Source organism: Halichoerus grypus, chromosome 5 (genome assembly GCF_964656455.1).
Source record: "Halichoerus grypus chromosome 5, mHalGry1.hap1.1, whole genome shotgun sequence".
NCBI lineage: Eukaryota > Metazoa > Chordata > Mammalia > Carnivora > Phocidae > Halichoerus > Halichoerus grypus.
The window spans coordinates 137642280-137655507 of record NC_135716.1 but is presented as its reverse complement, the minus strand read 5'-3'; the positions used below and the strand labels follow the sequence as shown (position 1 = coordinate 137655507).

At 36.6% G+C, this 13228-nt stretch overlaps 1 protein-coding gene across 17 annotated transcripts in view; it reads right to left on the bottom strand.

Moving 5' to 3' along the window:
* DOCK7 (dedicator of cytokinesis 7) overlaps positions 1-13228 on the bottom strand; it is a 214594-nt gene that overhangs the window by 100653 nt on the left and 100713 nt on the right. For all 17 annotated transcript variants that reach the window (XR_013448152.1, XR_013448151.1, XM_078073038.1 and 14 more), the window contains one exon: positions 3235-3352. Coding sequence is in view for 15 of the 17 variants with exons in the window: in XM_078073038.1 (XP_077929164.1) it covers positions 3235-3352 (118 nt within the window). In the remaining 2 variants the exon portion in view is untranslated. The remainder of the gene's footprint in view (positions 1-3234; positions 3353-13228) is intronic.

Here is a 13228-nt window from a genome sequence, read left to right as displayed (position 1 = left end):
AAAATCAGCCCAATGAAGAACAATGTGCCTACTGACGCTCATTAATAAATTCAATTGCTTAGCTGTAAATTTCTTTTCAACTATAGACCCATCTGACATTCAAACATTCGAAAAGTTTCTACCCATTATATTTTCTGTTTCTTAAAGAAGGTGAACAATTCATTTTAAAATCTGGATGTAGCATATCGTTTGGAATTTATGTAAGAAATATGGTCTTAGAATGGTAGTATATATCTACTATACAAATTGGTGGCTTCTCTACTAAAACAGTAATCATTCTGTAAGTCAAATATAAATTATTTATAAATGATATTTAAAAATCCTACTTTAGGTCAAGCTATGTATCTTTTGCTTCCAGTCCTTCTTATAAACTACTCTATAAAGAAGGAAGAGCGCCATTCTTATATTCTTTCGGATGTGTTAAAAAAAAAATCCACCACAACAAAAAAAAGTACAATACTATTGGAGAAGGGTTAGAGGTAAAATAATTCAGTCTTGTATGTATATCTGCCTCTTGAGTTCTAATAGCAACATTATAGTTAATTAGGGCAGCTGATTAGATAAATGGCTTACAATTCCTATGTGAGACAGTTAGGCTTGCAATGTTATCTAGCCATAAGTTAAACTCTTACGTCTGGCCAGCCATCTCTACATATGCAGAAATAAGTACATGGACATGTCATCACACTTCCATCAACACAACTGGTAAAATAACTCAAACTTTGTATCTTACACAAAAGGATTAATTGGTACCATCCGTAAATAAAAAGAACATATTAACAGATATTTGTGTTTCTTTTTGTAACAGTTCAAGCAGGTCCTTTTATTTTAAAGGTGTGTAAAGGTGTAATAATTATGACTCTCACAGATAAGTCTAATTTCATCAATTTGCTAAGAATACATTACCATGTTTTTATAAAATGTTGTTCCAATAACAGAACTTGAAGTTTATGATTTTATCATATCAATATATGATCAAAAAATTATCTTAGGATCCATTTGAGTAGTCCTTATTTTTTAAAAAATTAAGCCAGGACAATGTGTCTATGTTTCTATACTTTCAACCAGCCACTAGGATAAACATAAAAGCATTATATTTTCATATGATTAATAACACACAAGCGAAAGGATTGCAGTACCTTTTTTCCTCCTGAGAAACTATCATTTTTCACAAAGTAACACATTTATTTTCAAAACATGAATGATAAAAAGTGGGAAGTGTTCCCTTTTTTGACCATTTGACAGGTATTTTTAACCATTCATCAACACAGACTGAGGATCATTTCTGTGCCAAGCACTATGACAAGCATCAGGTTACAATCATGACATGGTCCCTGCCCTCAAGGAGCTCACAATCTAGTAGACAAGATGAAGAAATAAACATATAATCTTAAGGTGATAAGGCCCATAAAAGAAATGAGAAGATGCTATGCATAGTAGCACCTAAAGAGGGAGTGGTCTAACTGCCAATGTGGCTGGATGCAGCTGGAATTCTGCAGAGGAGGCCATATATATGCTAAGACAAGGAAGAGTTTGTTAGGCAAACAATAACAACAGATTATCTTATGTATACTGCATTTGTCATTAGCTCAAATCCATATGGCAATTCACATAACAAAGCACCCATTTTCACAATCCAGTATCTTTTCATCAACTGTGATAGTACATTCATTCCTTCAGCAGAAATAAAAAACTAATAAAGCACATGAAATGCTAATTCCAAACCTCAAAAATAAATTCTACATTTACCAATAAATATTTATTCAGCATGTATTATATGCAAAGATCTGAGGCAGCTGCCATTGAAGATTACAAAGATGAATAATTTGTACTTGTTCCTGTCAAGATCTATAAATGCGGATGAAACGGGGACAATAGGAAAAGAGAAAATATACAGCTTTCCTAGTAAGTAGAAAATCAGAACTTGATTTAATGACTGACACAGAAGGCTAAAATAAAACTCTGTTAACAATGCACCTATTCTTAAGCTCATTTTCATTCCACTAGGGTTCTCAGAAGTTGAACATCTACAGTGACAGTTGTGCTCCTACTCCATATGTTACTAAGTTTAGTTGGGCCTAAAATCTACTTTCATGGAACTTACATTATATTTCACAGAATGTGCATTAATGTTCCCCAAATCCTAAATGACAATCTGGGCAATCAAGAGTCTCCCCAGTCTGGCCTCAATCTAGCATTTCGGACTTATCTTACATTGCTCTGGCTCACTGGCAACCCACCGCTGTAACACTGTTGAAGGACATTCTCCAACTTGAGAGAGCTGCTTTCTTTCCTCCACTGTCTAAGACCCAATGCCATTTACATTTTAAACACCTTTGGTTTTAGGTCAGATATACCTCCCCCAGGTGATACCTGTTTATTACCTCGGCAAGACACTCTCTCCTACTAGTGTACATCTATGCCTTTGAATCCCTATAGCAATCTTCTAACACTTAGCAAATACCTTGGTTCTCAGTATTGGCTGCAAAATGTAATTCCTTGGGAAGATTTAAAAATACTGATACATGATTAGTTCCCACCCCCAGACACTATCATTTAATTGGAGTAAGATTCAGTCTGAGCACTGGTATTTTTAAAAGCTCCCTAGGTAAGTGTAATGCGCACTATTATCAGGATTTCTTAACAAACATGGGAAAAATCATACATATTAGAATCGTGTGGGGAACATTTCCAACCTATACCACAACCTCATACACTACGCATCAACTTAAACCTCCCTTACCTGGCTTTTCATTCTAAAGGAGAAGAATCAGAATCACAGATGACAAGAATAGAAAAAAATATACATATCTGTGCTTCGTTAGAGTACCCTAGGTGATTCTGTTCTGATCCTCTTTTGTAAGTCACTATTTCAGAATTTTATGTGTTTATCTCATATCCTCTAGGTTACAAGTCTTATTCATCTTTGTATCTCTGGGAGTGACTAACATATACCAACCCCTCAATAATTAAGACTTCAAGATGGAAGTATTGAATCACTATATTGTACACTTGAAACTAATATTACACTGTGTATTAACTAACTGGAATTTAAATAAAAGCTTTTAAAAAAGAATTCAAGTAAACTTGTACTATCTGTACAGGAAGTAATGCAGTTAGAAACTTGGTTTACAAGATAATATTAATTTCCAGTTTAGAGCTGCCAACTAAGTAAAAAAGAAAGTTTATTTGAACCATATATGAAGAACAGGAAAAGTAAAGAACATTTCTTACCGGCATGGCATTGCTTGGATCCTCCCCATACATGAACTGTACTTTAACTGTTATATTTCTTGCAGAACCTTGACGATTGGCAAAATTGAGACTCTGAGGGTATATGTAGAGAAGATTTCTGTGAAGGCAATAGTATACATGACAGTGAATATATATCTAAAAACAGTATGTATTACTGCATGCCACAAAAGAAAAGGACGGAACAAGTACTGAATTATTAATATTTGCTAGCCACTATACTATTTTCACACCCAATGTTTTGATTCTTAGAGCAATCATTCAAAGACAGCAATCAAATATACCCCAATTTTGCAGATGAACTGAAGCCCAGAAAACTTAAGTGAGGTTCACATACAACTAGGTAAGCAGCAAAGCTGAAGTCAGAATATACATCAGTCAGACCTAAAAACACAAGTTCTTTCGTCTACAAGAGGATTCTGGGAAATAAATGAGTATGGACTAAAACATTATTAAGAAGTTAATAGTGGGGGCGCCTGGGTGGCTCAGTTGGTTAAGCGTCTGCCTTTGGTTCAGGTCAGGATCCCAGGGTCCTGGGAGCGACCCCCACATAGGGCTCCTTGCTCAGTGGAGAGCCTGCTTCTCCCTCTGCCTGCCTCTCTCTCTCTCTCTCCCTCTCTCTGACAAATAAATAAAAATGTTTAAAAAAACAAAAAACAAAAACAGAAGTAAATAGCGGGGACGCCTGGGTAGCTCAGTCGGTTAAGTGGCCAACTCTTAATTTTTGGCTCAGGTCATGATGTCAGGGTCATGGGATAAAGCCCTGCCTCTGCACTCAGCAAGGAGTCCACTTGAGATTCTCTCTTTCTCTCTCTCCCTCTGCGCACACCCCCCCGCCACATGTGCTCTCTCTCTCTCTAAAATAAATAAATCTTTTTAAAAAAAAAAAAGTTAATAATGTATTATGTTAGTTCCTCCAAGCAGATATAAAGTTGACATTTATAGATGAAACTTTTATATAAATATGATCAAGGATTTGAGAGGTATAACATTCCACAATGTTTGTTTAAAAACACATGTAGCAATATGCTAGGTGTAACAGTATTTGGTAGTTGCTATAAGATAATCACATATTAGACTGCATTTATTTCATGTTCAGTTCATGATCTTGCATCTTACACAACTTTAACAGTCACTGCTGCCACCACAGAGAAGATAAATAATTCAAGAAAAGACACCAAATGAGAGGGCTAAATAAAGAAAAAAAAGATATAGAATGAGAGTTACTTACTGAAGACTAGTGCTGAGAGCTGATGAACAAGACTTCAAGTATAATAAAGCCCTGCTAAACAACTGCTGAAGCAATGAAAACGGAGGTCAAAATTTTCTGGAACATGGCAGGGCAATATAGAAATTCTACATGAACACAATCTTTGATCTAAGAAACCTGCCTCTAGTCTAAGGAGATAACTACACACATCTACAAATGGATGTGTTAAAAAAATTCACTACAACATTTTTTGTAATAGAGAATAATTACAAATAATTGTGAAGAAATATAATGTTCATCAGCACAGTTCTAGGTAATTAAATTAATACATATTAATAAGAAGAAATACTATGGAGTCTGCAAAATGACAATGTGCAGCAATGTTTATTGATGCAGAAAGAGATACTCCCATGTTGGATGAAGAAAAAAAGCAGGTTCCACAGCAGGATGTATAGTGGCATATGCTACTTATGGACAATTGTGAAGAAATAATAGCTGAAAATTTCCCTAACCTTGGGAAGAGAACAGTCATCCAGATCCAGAAAGCCCAGAGAGTTCCAAAAAAGGTAAAGACAAAAAGACTTGCACCAAGCCACATTATAATTAAAATGTTAACAGTTAAAAAGAAGGAGAGAATCCTAAAAGCAGGAAGAGAAAAACAACTTGTTACACACAAGGGAACCCCAATAAGACTATCAGCAGACTGTTCAGAAACTTTGCAGGCCAGAAGACAGTGGCAAGATACATTCAAAGTACTGAAAGAAAAAACTTTCATCCAAGGACCCTCTACCCAAAAAAGTTATCATTCAGAAGTAAAGTAGGGGCGCCTGGGTGGCTCAGTCGTTAAGCGTCTGCCTTCAGCTCAGGTCATGATCCCAGGGTCCTGGGATCGAGCCCCGCATCGGGCTCCCTGCTCAGCCAGGAGCCCGCTTCTCCCTCTCCCGCTCCCCCTGCTGGTGTTTCCTCTCTAACCGTCTCTTTCTCTCTGTGTCAAATAAATAAGTAAAATCTTTAAAAAAGAAGTAGAGACAGAGTTTTCCAGACAAGCAAAAGCTAAAGGAGCTTATCATCACTAAACTGGCCTAACAAGAACTATCAAAGGGAGTTCTTTAAGCTGAAAAGAAAAGGCGCTAATTTGTAACAAGAAAATGTGAACGAATAAATCTTACTGGAAAAGTAAATATATACTAAAAGTAGCAGATTAATCAGTTATAAAGCTAGTATGAAGGTTAAAAGACAAATGTAGTAAAAATAACTATAATACTTAGTTAAGGAATACACAAGACAAAAAGATGTAAAATATGACATCAAAAACATAAAACATGGGAGAGGGGAGTAAAAATGAAGAACCTTAAAACTGGATCAAACTTAAGTTGTTATTGACTTAAAATACATTGTTCTAGGGTGCCTGGGTGGCTCAGTCGGTTAAGCGGCTTCCTTCGGCTTGGGTCATGATCTCAGGGTCCTGGGATCGAGCCCCACATCGGGCTCCCTGCTCTGTGGGGAGCCTGCTTCTTCCTCTCCCACTCCCCTGCTTGTGTTCCCTCTCTCGCTGTCTCTCTCTGTCAAATAAATAAATAAAATCTTAAAAAAAAAAATACATTGTTCTAGATACATGTTGTTATGTGCAAGCCTCAAGGTAACCACAAAGCAAAAACCTATAGTGGATACACAAAAAATAAAGAAACCTAAGCATACTATTAAAGTCATCAAACAACAAAGGAAAGGAGTAAGAAAAGAAAGGAACAGAGACAAAATACAAAACAAATGGAAAACAATTAACAAAAAGGCAGTAAGTAAATACTTATCAATACTTACTTTAAATGTAAATGGACTAAATTCTCCAGTCAAAACATAGAATGGCTGAATGGGTTAAAAAAAAAACAAGACATATCTACATGCTGCCTACAAGAGACTCACTTCGAATATAAGGAAACACACAGGCTGAAAGTGAAGAAACGGAAAAAGATATTCCATGCAAATGAAACCAAAAAAAAGCTGGGGTAGTTATATCAGACAAAACAGACTATAATATAAAGACTATAATAAGAGACAAAGGAGGTCATTACATAATGACGGATGGGTCAATCCAACAAGAGGAAAGTTGGGGGGGTGGCAGAGAAAGAAGAAAGGGAGGAGAGAAAGAAAGGGATAAAAGGTTATTCCTGGTTAACCATGAAGGCTCTAGTTCTTTTTTATACTTTTCTATTTTGTTTGAATTTTTTTACAGTGAGAACACATGACCTTTAAAATTAGATAAAACAGGGGCGCCTGGGTGGCTCAGGTCATGATCCCAGGGTCCTGGGATCGAGCCCCGCATCGGGCTCCCTGCTCGGCAGGAAGCCTGCTTCTCCCTCTCCCTCCCCCTCTGCTTGTGTTCCCTCTGTCTCTCTCTCTGTCAAATAAATAAAAATTAAAAAAAAATAAAATTAGATAGAACAATAAAGTAATTTCTATGGGAGAGGACAGGTGTGTGTAACAATAAGTGTACAATCTAAAAGTCACTGAAAGAGTCAGTTGTAGTCCAAATAGTCAAAAGTGAAAAAGGCAAACATGGAAATGTTATGACTTGTCAGTTTCCTAATCAAAAGAACCAAGGAGCAAAGATGACTATGACTGACTAACCACTGAAGTCATCAAATAAAATTTGCACAAGAAATATTTATTGACTCTGCACCAAACACCAGGTACCATGTTACATGCAAGGGAAATAAAGGAAGATTAAGAGGCCATTTGTTGGTCTTGAGGAACATACAGTCTGAGACAGAAATGCCTATAAACAGAACACTTCACAATAATGTGTTGTGAGAGAGGTATGCAGAAGCTATGGGAGGATGAGATATTTAGTTGACTGTGGGCAAGTCTTTTCATCTTCTACCTTTGCAATATATTTGTTGAAGAAATGGGACTGTTTTTGTGTAATTTTTCCAGAAGCTAGAATTTACTGATTGCATCCCTGTAGTGACATTTAACACATTCCTTTGTGTTTTCTATAAATTGAGAGGTGGATCTAGAGCTTTGGTCATGTTTAGGTTTGAGGGCTTTTCGGCAAGATCATTTCATAAATGGTACCGTGTCCTTCTACCAGGAAGAAAATGTCTGGTTGTTGTTCTTTGTGCAGTCAGGGGATGGTGATCAATGCCTAAACCCATTAGCTCCATTAAGGGTTGCCAAAAGGTAATATTCCATCAGTCCTCCTTTATTTAATAGCTGGAGTATCTCTATGAAGAGTACTTTTCCTCATCTACTATTTGCTTAGCCAGTGAGCCATTATATCAGAGACAGGAATAAATGCTTTCTTTTCCATTATTTTCCAGTTTTCAAAATAAGCAGTTGGTGCAGTATAATCTTCTAAGAGAAATTAGTTCTTTTTCTTAGCATCACCTATAAACTCATGGACCAAATGTATTAATTGGTTTCAATACACTGCAGCTATTATCTTTATTGATGTTCAAATTGTCCCATCTTTGGCAAATGAAAAGGCCAATTCAAACTGGCTCCTGAATCCCTGGGATTCAGTCATAATACTCTTTGGTGACTTCTTGCTATCTGCTATATGGCAGGATGTTCCAAGCTCTTCTTATACAGTTTCTCCCAGGACCCAGAATCAGCCATTTCTCCAAGGAGCTTTGGTTCTCTGAATGAGAAATGTTTTTCCAAGCTACAATCTGGGTACTCATTGTGGGTTAGTCACTGTTCCTAGGCCATTTAAGTAGAAAGAGTAGGGGGGAAATGTTTTGTTTTGTTTTTTAAGATTTATTTATTTGATAGAGAGAGAAAGAGAGAGATCGAAGAGGGGCAGAGCAGACAGTCTTAAGCCGACTCTGTGACGAGCATGGAGCCCAATGCAAGGCTCAATCTCACGGCCCTGAGACCATGACCTGAGTCAAAACCAAGAGACGGATGGATGCTTAACCAACTGCACCACCCAGGCGTCCCAAGGGGAAAATGCTTTTAACATGCACAGAGTACATATTGATATTTCAAATTCCAATTCAAGACTACAAGGTTTTTATTTAATCCTTTCTATCTTGCATCTACCTATCATTTTTCCTATGCTGACAATCATTTTGAAGGATATAAACTATGGGAGAATTAGAATATCACATAATTATTCATGTGTGCTATTCTAAGAATGGAGTCTTAAGGTTCTCCAAGATACTGTGGCCATCCAGCAGGGGATGAGACTGCCAAGAAGACTGAGAAGGAACCCACAGAGAAGTAGAAAGAAAACCATGAGAGTGCAGTGACATGGAATCCAAGAGAAAACAATATAAGAAAAATTAAACAGTTAAGGGGTACATGGAGGGCTCAGTTGGTTAAGGTCGGACTCTTGATCTCAGCTCAGGCCTTCATCTGAGGGTGGTGAGTTCAAGCCCCATGTTCAAGCCCACGCTAAACGTGGAGTCTACTTAAAGAAAAAGAAAAGAATTAAACAGTTAAATGTCAAACACCACCCAGGGGCCAAATAAGTTAAGAATTGAAAAAGGTCAACTTGACTTAGCAACGTGAAAGTTACTGATAACATCAGGCTGAAAACACATAAAAGTAGGTTCAAGAACAGGAAGCTGTTAAGAAAATTAAAAAAGTGAAATTCTGAAAAAGGCAGTTGTAAAGAAGAGAAAGATTATGCAATAGCTGGAGACAGAATACAGGGATTTTGTAAGCTTTTTAAGATTGGATAGGTTTGAGTTTGATTAAACGCTAATGAAAAGAATCCAGCTGAGACAGTGTGCATACATTAGAACAAGAAAGTAAAGACTCCTGAAATTGTAGGAGAGACTAGGATCCAAAGCACATGATAACAGATTGCCCTTAATTATGTTTGTAATTCCTCATTGTGACAAACATTTGCTGAATATGCAGTGTGCTAGATACTAAGAATATAGAGATAAATGACTAAGGTCTTGACCTGACTGGCCTGCAGGGAGAACTGGACAAGCAAATAACTGTAATGTAGTATGATGAGTGCTATGAACATAGAATGTCACTGGAGCCCACAAGAGGAATTGAGGCTAAAGAATCTGCCCATACATTTCAATTAAAAAACTGTAAGTAGGATAGACGTGCAGAACACACAGAAAAGCAAAACACACTATGCTGTCCCCCACACCTCAGAACCTCTACAATGTCATTACTACCATCTAAGTTTTGTGGACAAGTACATGATTGAACTCTTCCCATCTTTCAAGTCTCAGAAAACCTAACCTTAATCTCCCCCCACCATCACATCACTTTATTATTTCATTCACAACTCTTAAACAATTTGCTTAAAACAATCCAAAATTATCTTGTTCATTTATATATTATTTCTTGCTTATATATCTCCATTATAGATAGATGACAGATAGATAGATAGATAGATAGATAGATAGATAGATAGATAGATAGACAGAGCCCAAACTCCAGGAGGGCAAGGACTTTATCTATCTAGTTAACTGCTATATTCCCAATGCCTAAAACAGTGCCTCATATTCAATGAATTAATGAATAATACAGAATGCACACTATATAGTTACTTAATACTTCTGAGAATTTGGATTCCAGGTTAAATGGAAATTAATTAAACATTATCTATAAGCTATGCCTGATTTCCAATATAAACCAAACAGTTTTAAATTCAACTTGTTTCTGAAGGTAAAAGGCATAAAACTGAAGCCAGATTCTTTCCATTTGACTACTAACTCCACTAATAAATTCCCACATAAACCTAGTAAGTCTTTAACTTGCATTTATAATACTTCAGAACAACTGCAAATCAGCAGTGAGAAGGTAGATTAATGAAGTGTTGAGATAGCATTTAGTCATTCAGGGAAAAAAGATGAATACATACTTCACCCCCTCCACAAATTAAATTCCAGAATAATCAAAGGCTTAAATAATAAAAATAAAGCCATAAAAGCACTAGAAAAGCTTTAAAGACACCATATTTTATAGGTGAGAAAGCCATTTCTGAGCATGAGCCACATAAATTATAAAAGACAAATTTTAAAGACTCTGCAGAGCAGGTGATACCATAAACATAGGCAGAAGACAAATGACAAATTGAAAAAACACTATTTGTTACACACAAGATAAAGAGTTAGTATCCATAATATGTAAATAATTCCCACAATTAGTCAGAAAGAAACAATCAAGGGGCGCCTGGGTGGCTCAGTCATTAAGCGTCTGCCTTCGGCTCAGGTCATGATCCCGGGGTCCTGGGATCGAGCCCCACATCGGGCTCCCTACTCAGCAGGAAGCCTGCTTCTCCCTCTCCCACTCCCCCTGCTTATGTTCCCTCTCTTGCTGTTTCTCTCTCTGTCAAATAAATAAATAAAATTAAAAAAAAAAAAAAGAAAGAAACAATCAAAAAAGGGGGGGAGGAGTTTGGACAGAGGAACTTACATAATGCCTCGGTAATTCATGAAGAGAGCAAAATAGATGGCCCGGAAAATAAACTAGACACATTTGCCTATTAGATTTATTGATACTGAGGGGGCACCTGGGTGGCTTAGACGCTTAAGCATCAGACTCCTAGTTTTGGCTCAGGTCATGCTTTCCGGATTGTGGGATAAAGCCCTGCCTCAAGCTCTGCACTCAGCAGGAGTCTGCTTGAGATTCTCTCTCCCTCTGCCCGTGCCCCACCCCTGCACACACATGTGCATGCACTCTCTCTCTAAAATAAATAAATAAATCATTTAAAAAAGGATTTATTGATATTTTTTGTTTTTCTCATTCAAAGCATTGGTAAAAATTCATGGGAAAAGAGGAACTCTCGTTACTCTTGGCAGGGATGTAAACTGGCACTACGCTTCTGAAGGATAATCTGACATGAGAAATTATGTGCAGCTACTCATCCAAGGGATCTGGTAGGATAGACCACAAAATGTTAATAGTGAAGAGTCAGGATTTTTTTTTTTTAAGATTTTGTTTGTTTATTTATTTACTTATTTAGAGAAAGAGAGGAGTGTGAGTGCGGGGCAAGGGGCAGAGAGAGAATCTCAACAGACTCCCCAATAAGTGCAAAGCCCCACATGGGGCTCCCTGTGGGGCCCGATCCCACAACCCTGAGATCATAACCCCAGCTGAAATCAACAGTTGGTAGCTTAACCGACTGAGCCACCCAGGTGCCCCTAGGATTTTTATCTTTTACAAGTTTCAGAAATATCTGGGTTTCCACAATAAGTACTTTCAGCATAAAAATTTAATATTTATTAATAGAGAACATGGGGAAAAAAGTAAGATACATGAAATAATTACTTCAAAGGTCACTCATCTTCTAGATCTGCATTGTCCAATAAAATAGTCTCATGAGACTACTAAGCACTTGATGTGTGCCTATTCTAATTGAGATATGCTGAAAGTATAAAAACACACCAGATTTGGAAGATTTAATATGAAAAAAGAATATAAAATATATAATTAATGTTTTTTATATTGATCACATATTGAAATAATTTTTGATATCCTGGATTAAATAAAATGTACTATTAAAATGAATTTCACTTGTTACTTTTTACTTTTTTTCACATATATAGCTCACATTGTATTTCCATTGGACAGTGTTCCGGACAGAGAGGATAGGGAAGCAAATGTATTAATCGAGCATTATTCTTCACTTTAGTTAATATATTTCTATTTATAAATGGGTTTTTCTCATGCAATTACTTTCAGAATCTTTCTACCAAACATTAAATCAAAAACAAATCACATTTTTAAAAGGAAGAAATTAAAAAGGATACTACATTCAAAAGATCCGAATGCCTTGTGTTTTATTTGGAAGTCACATCTCTGGAAGATTGCACAACCTGGGGGAGGACAAAGGACTTTGCTTTGCTTGAAACTTAAACAAGACTTCTAAATGTCCTAAAATTCTATGTAGCTAAAAAGCTTTGTATATTAGTTTTTAGAAACTAGAAATGCTTACATTAGTGCCCAACTTTTAGTTTCTTATTTTCTTTGGCATAAAAATATTAAAACTTTCATAACATTACTGGTTATGTTTGATTAGGGTTCTATTTAAATAGGCACAAGTTCAAGCAAAGCTTAGATTCTGCCTTTGACAATGTGTACTCAGAAAGGAGGCATTAAAAGGCAGATGTAAAATCACTTACAAAATTGCTATTTTCGGGCGCCTGGGTGGCTCAGTCGTTAAGCGTCTGCCTTTGGCTCAGGTCATGATCCCAGGGTCCTGGGATCAAGGCCCACATCAGGCTCCCTGCTCGGCAGGAAGCCTGCTTCTCCCTCTCCCACTCCCCCTGCTTGTGTTCCTGCTCTCGCTGTCTCTCTCTGTCAAATAAATAAAATCTTAAAAAAAAAAAATTGCTATTTTCATTACATTCCCCATGTTGGTACTCTTCTACAGCTCGTGAATAGGCAATTTATTTACTTTAAGTATATTCAGTAACATGTCAAACTAATACAAGAAAAAAAAATTATCCAGATATTTCCACCCAGAGATGATATAATATAAACCAAGAATATGTGACCATTGTCTTCAATCTGTTAGTGTCACATGTAAGGAATTATATAAATTGTGCAGAAAGTGTTACTATTCTAATACAGTAACCAAAATGAAAGGAAATTTCTTCACATAGCCCGTCTTTGTATTAGTGTCCAGTTACTTTCATGCACTGGAAGGGGCAAATTCAAAAAACTTTTCAAATTCCTTTCTCTAAAAAGAACCTCCTATATCAAAACAGACTGAACATCTACTATATGCAAATTTTGTACCTGGAAAACTCCCATGTTATGACTTTATCATTCTCTTTTTCATTCAATATA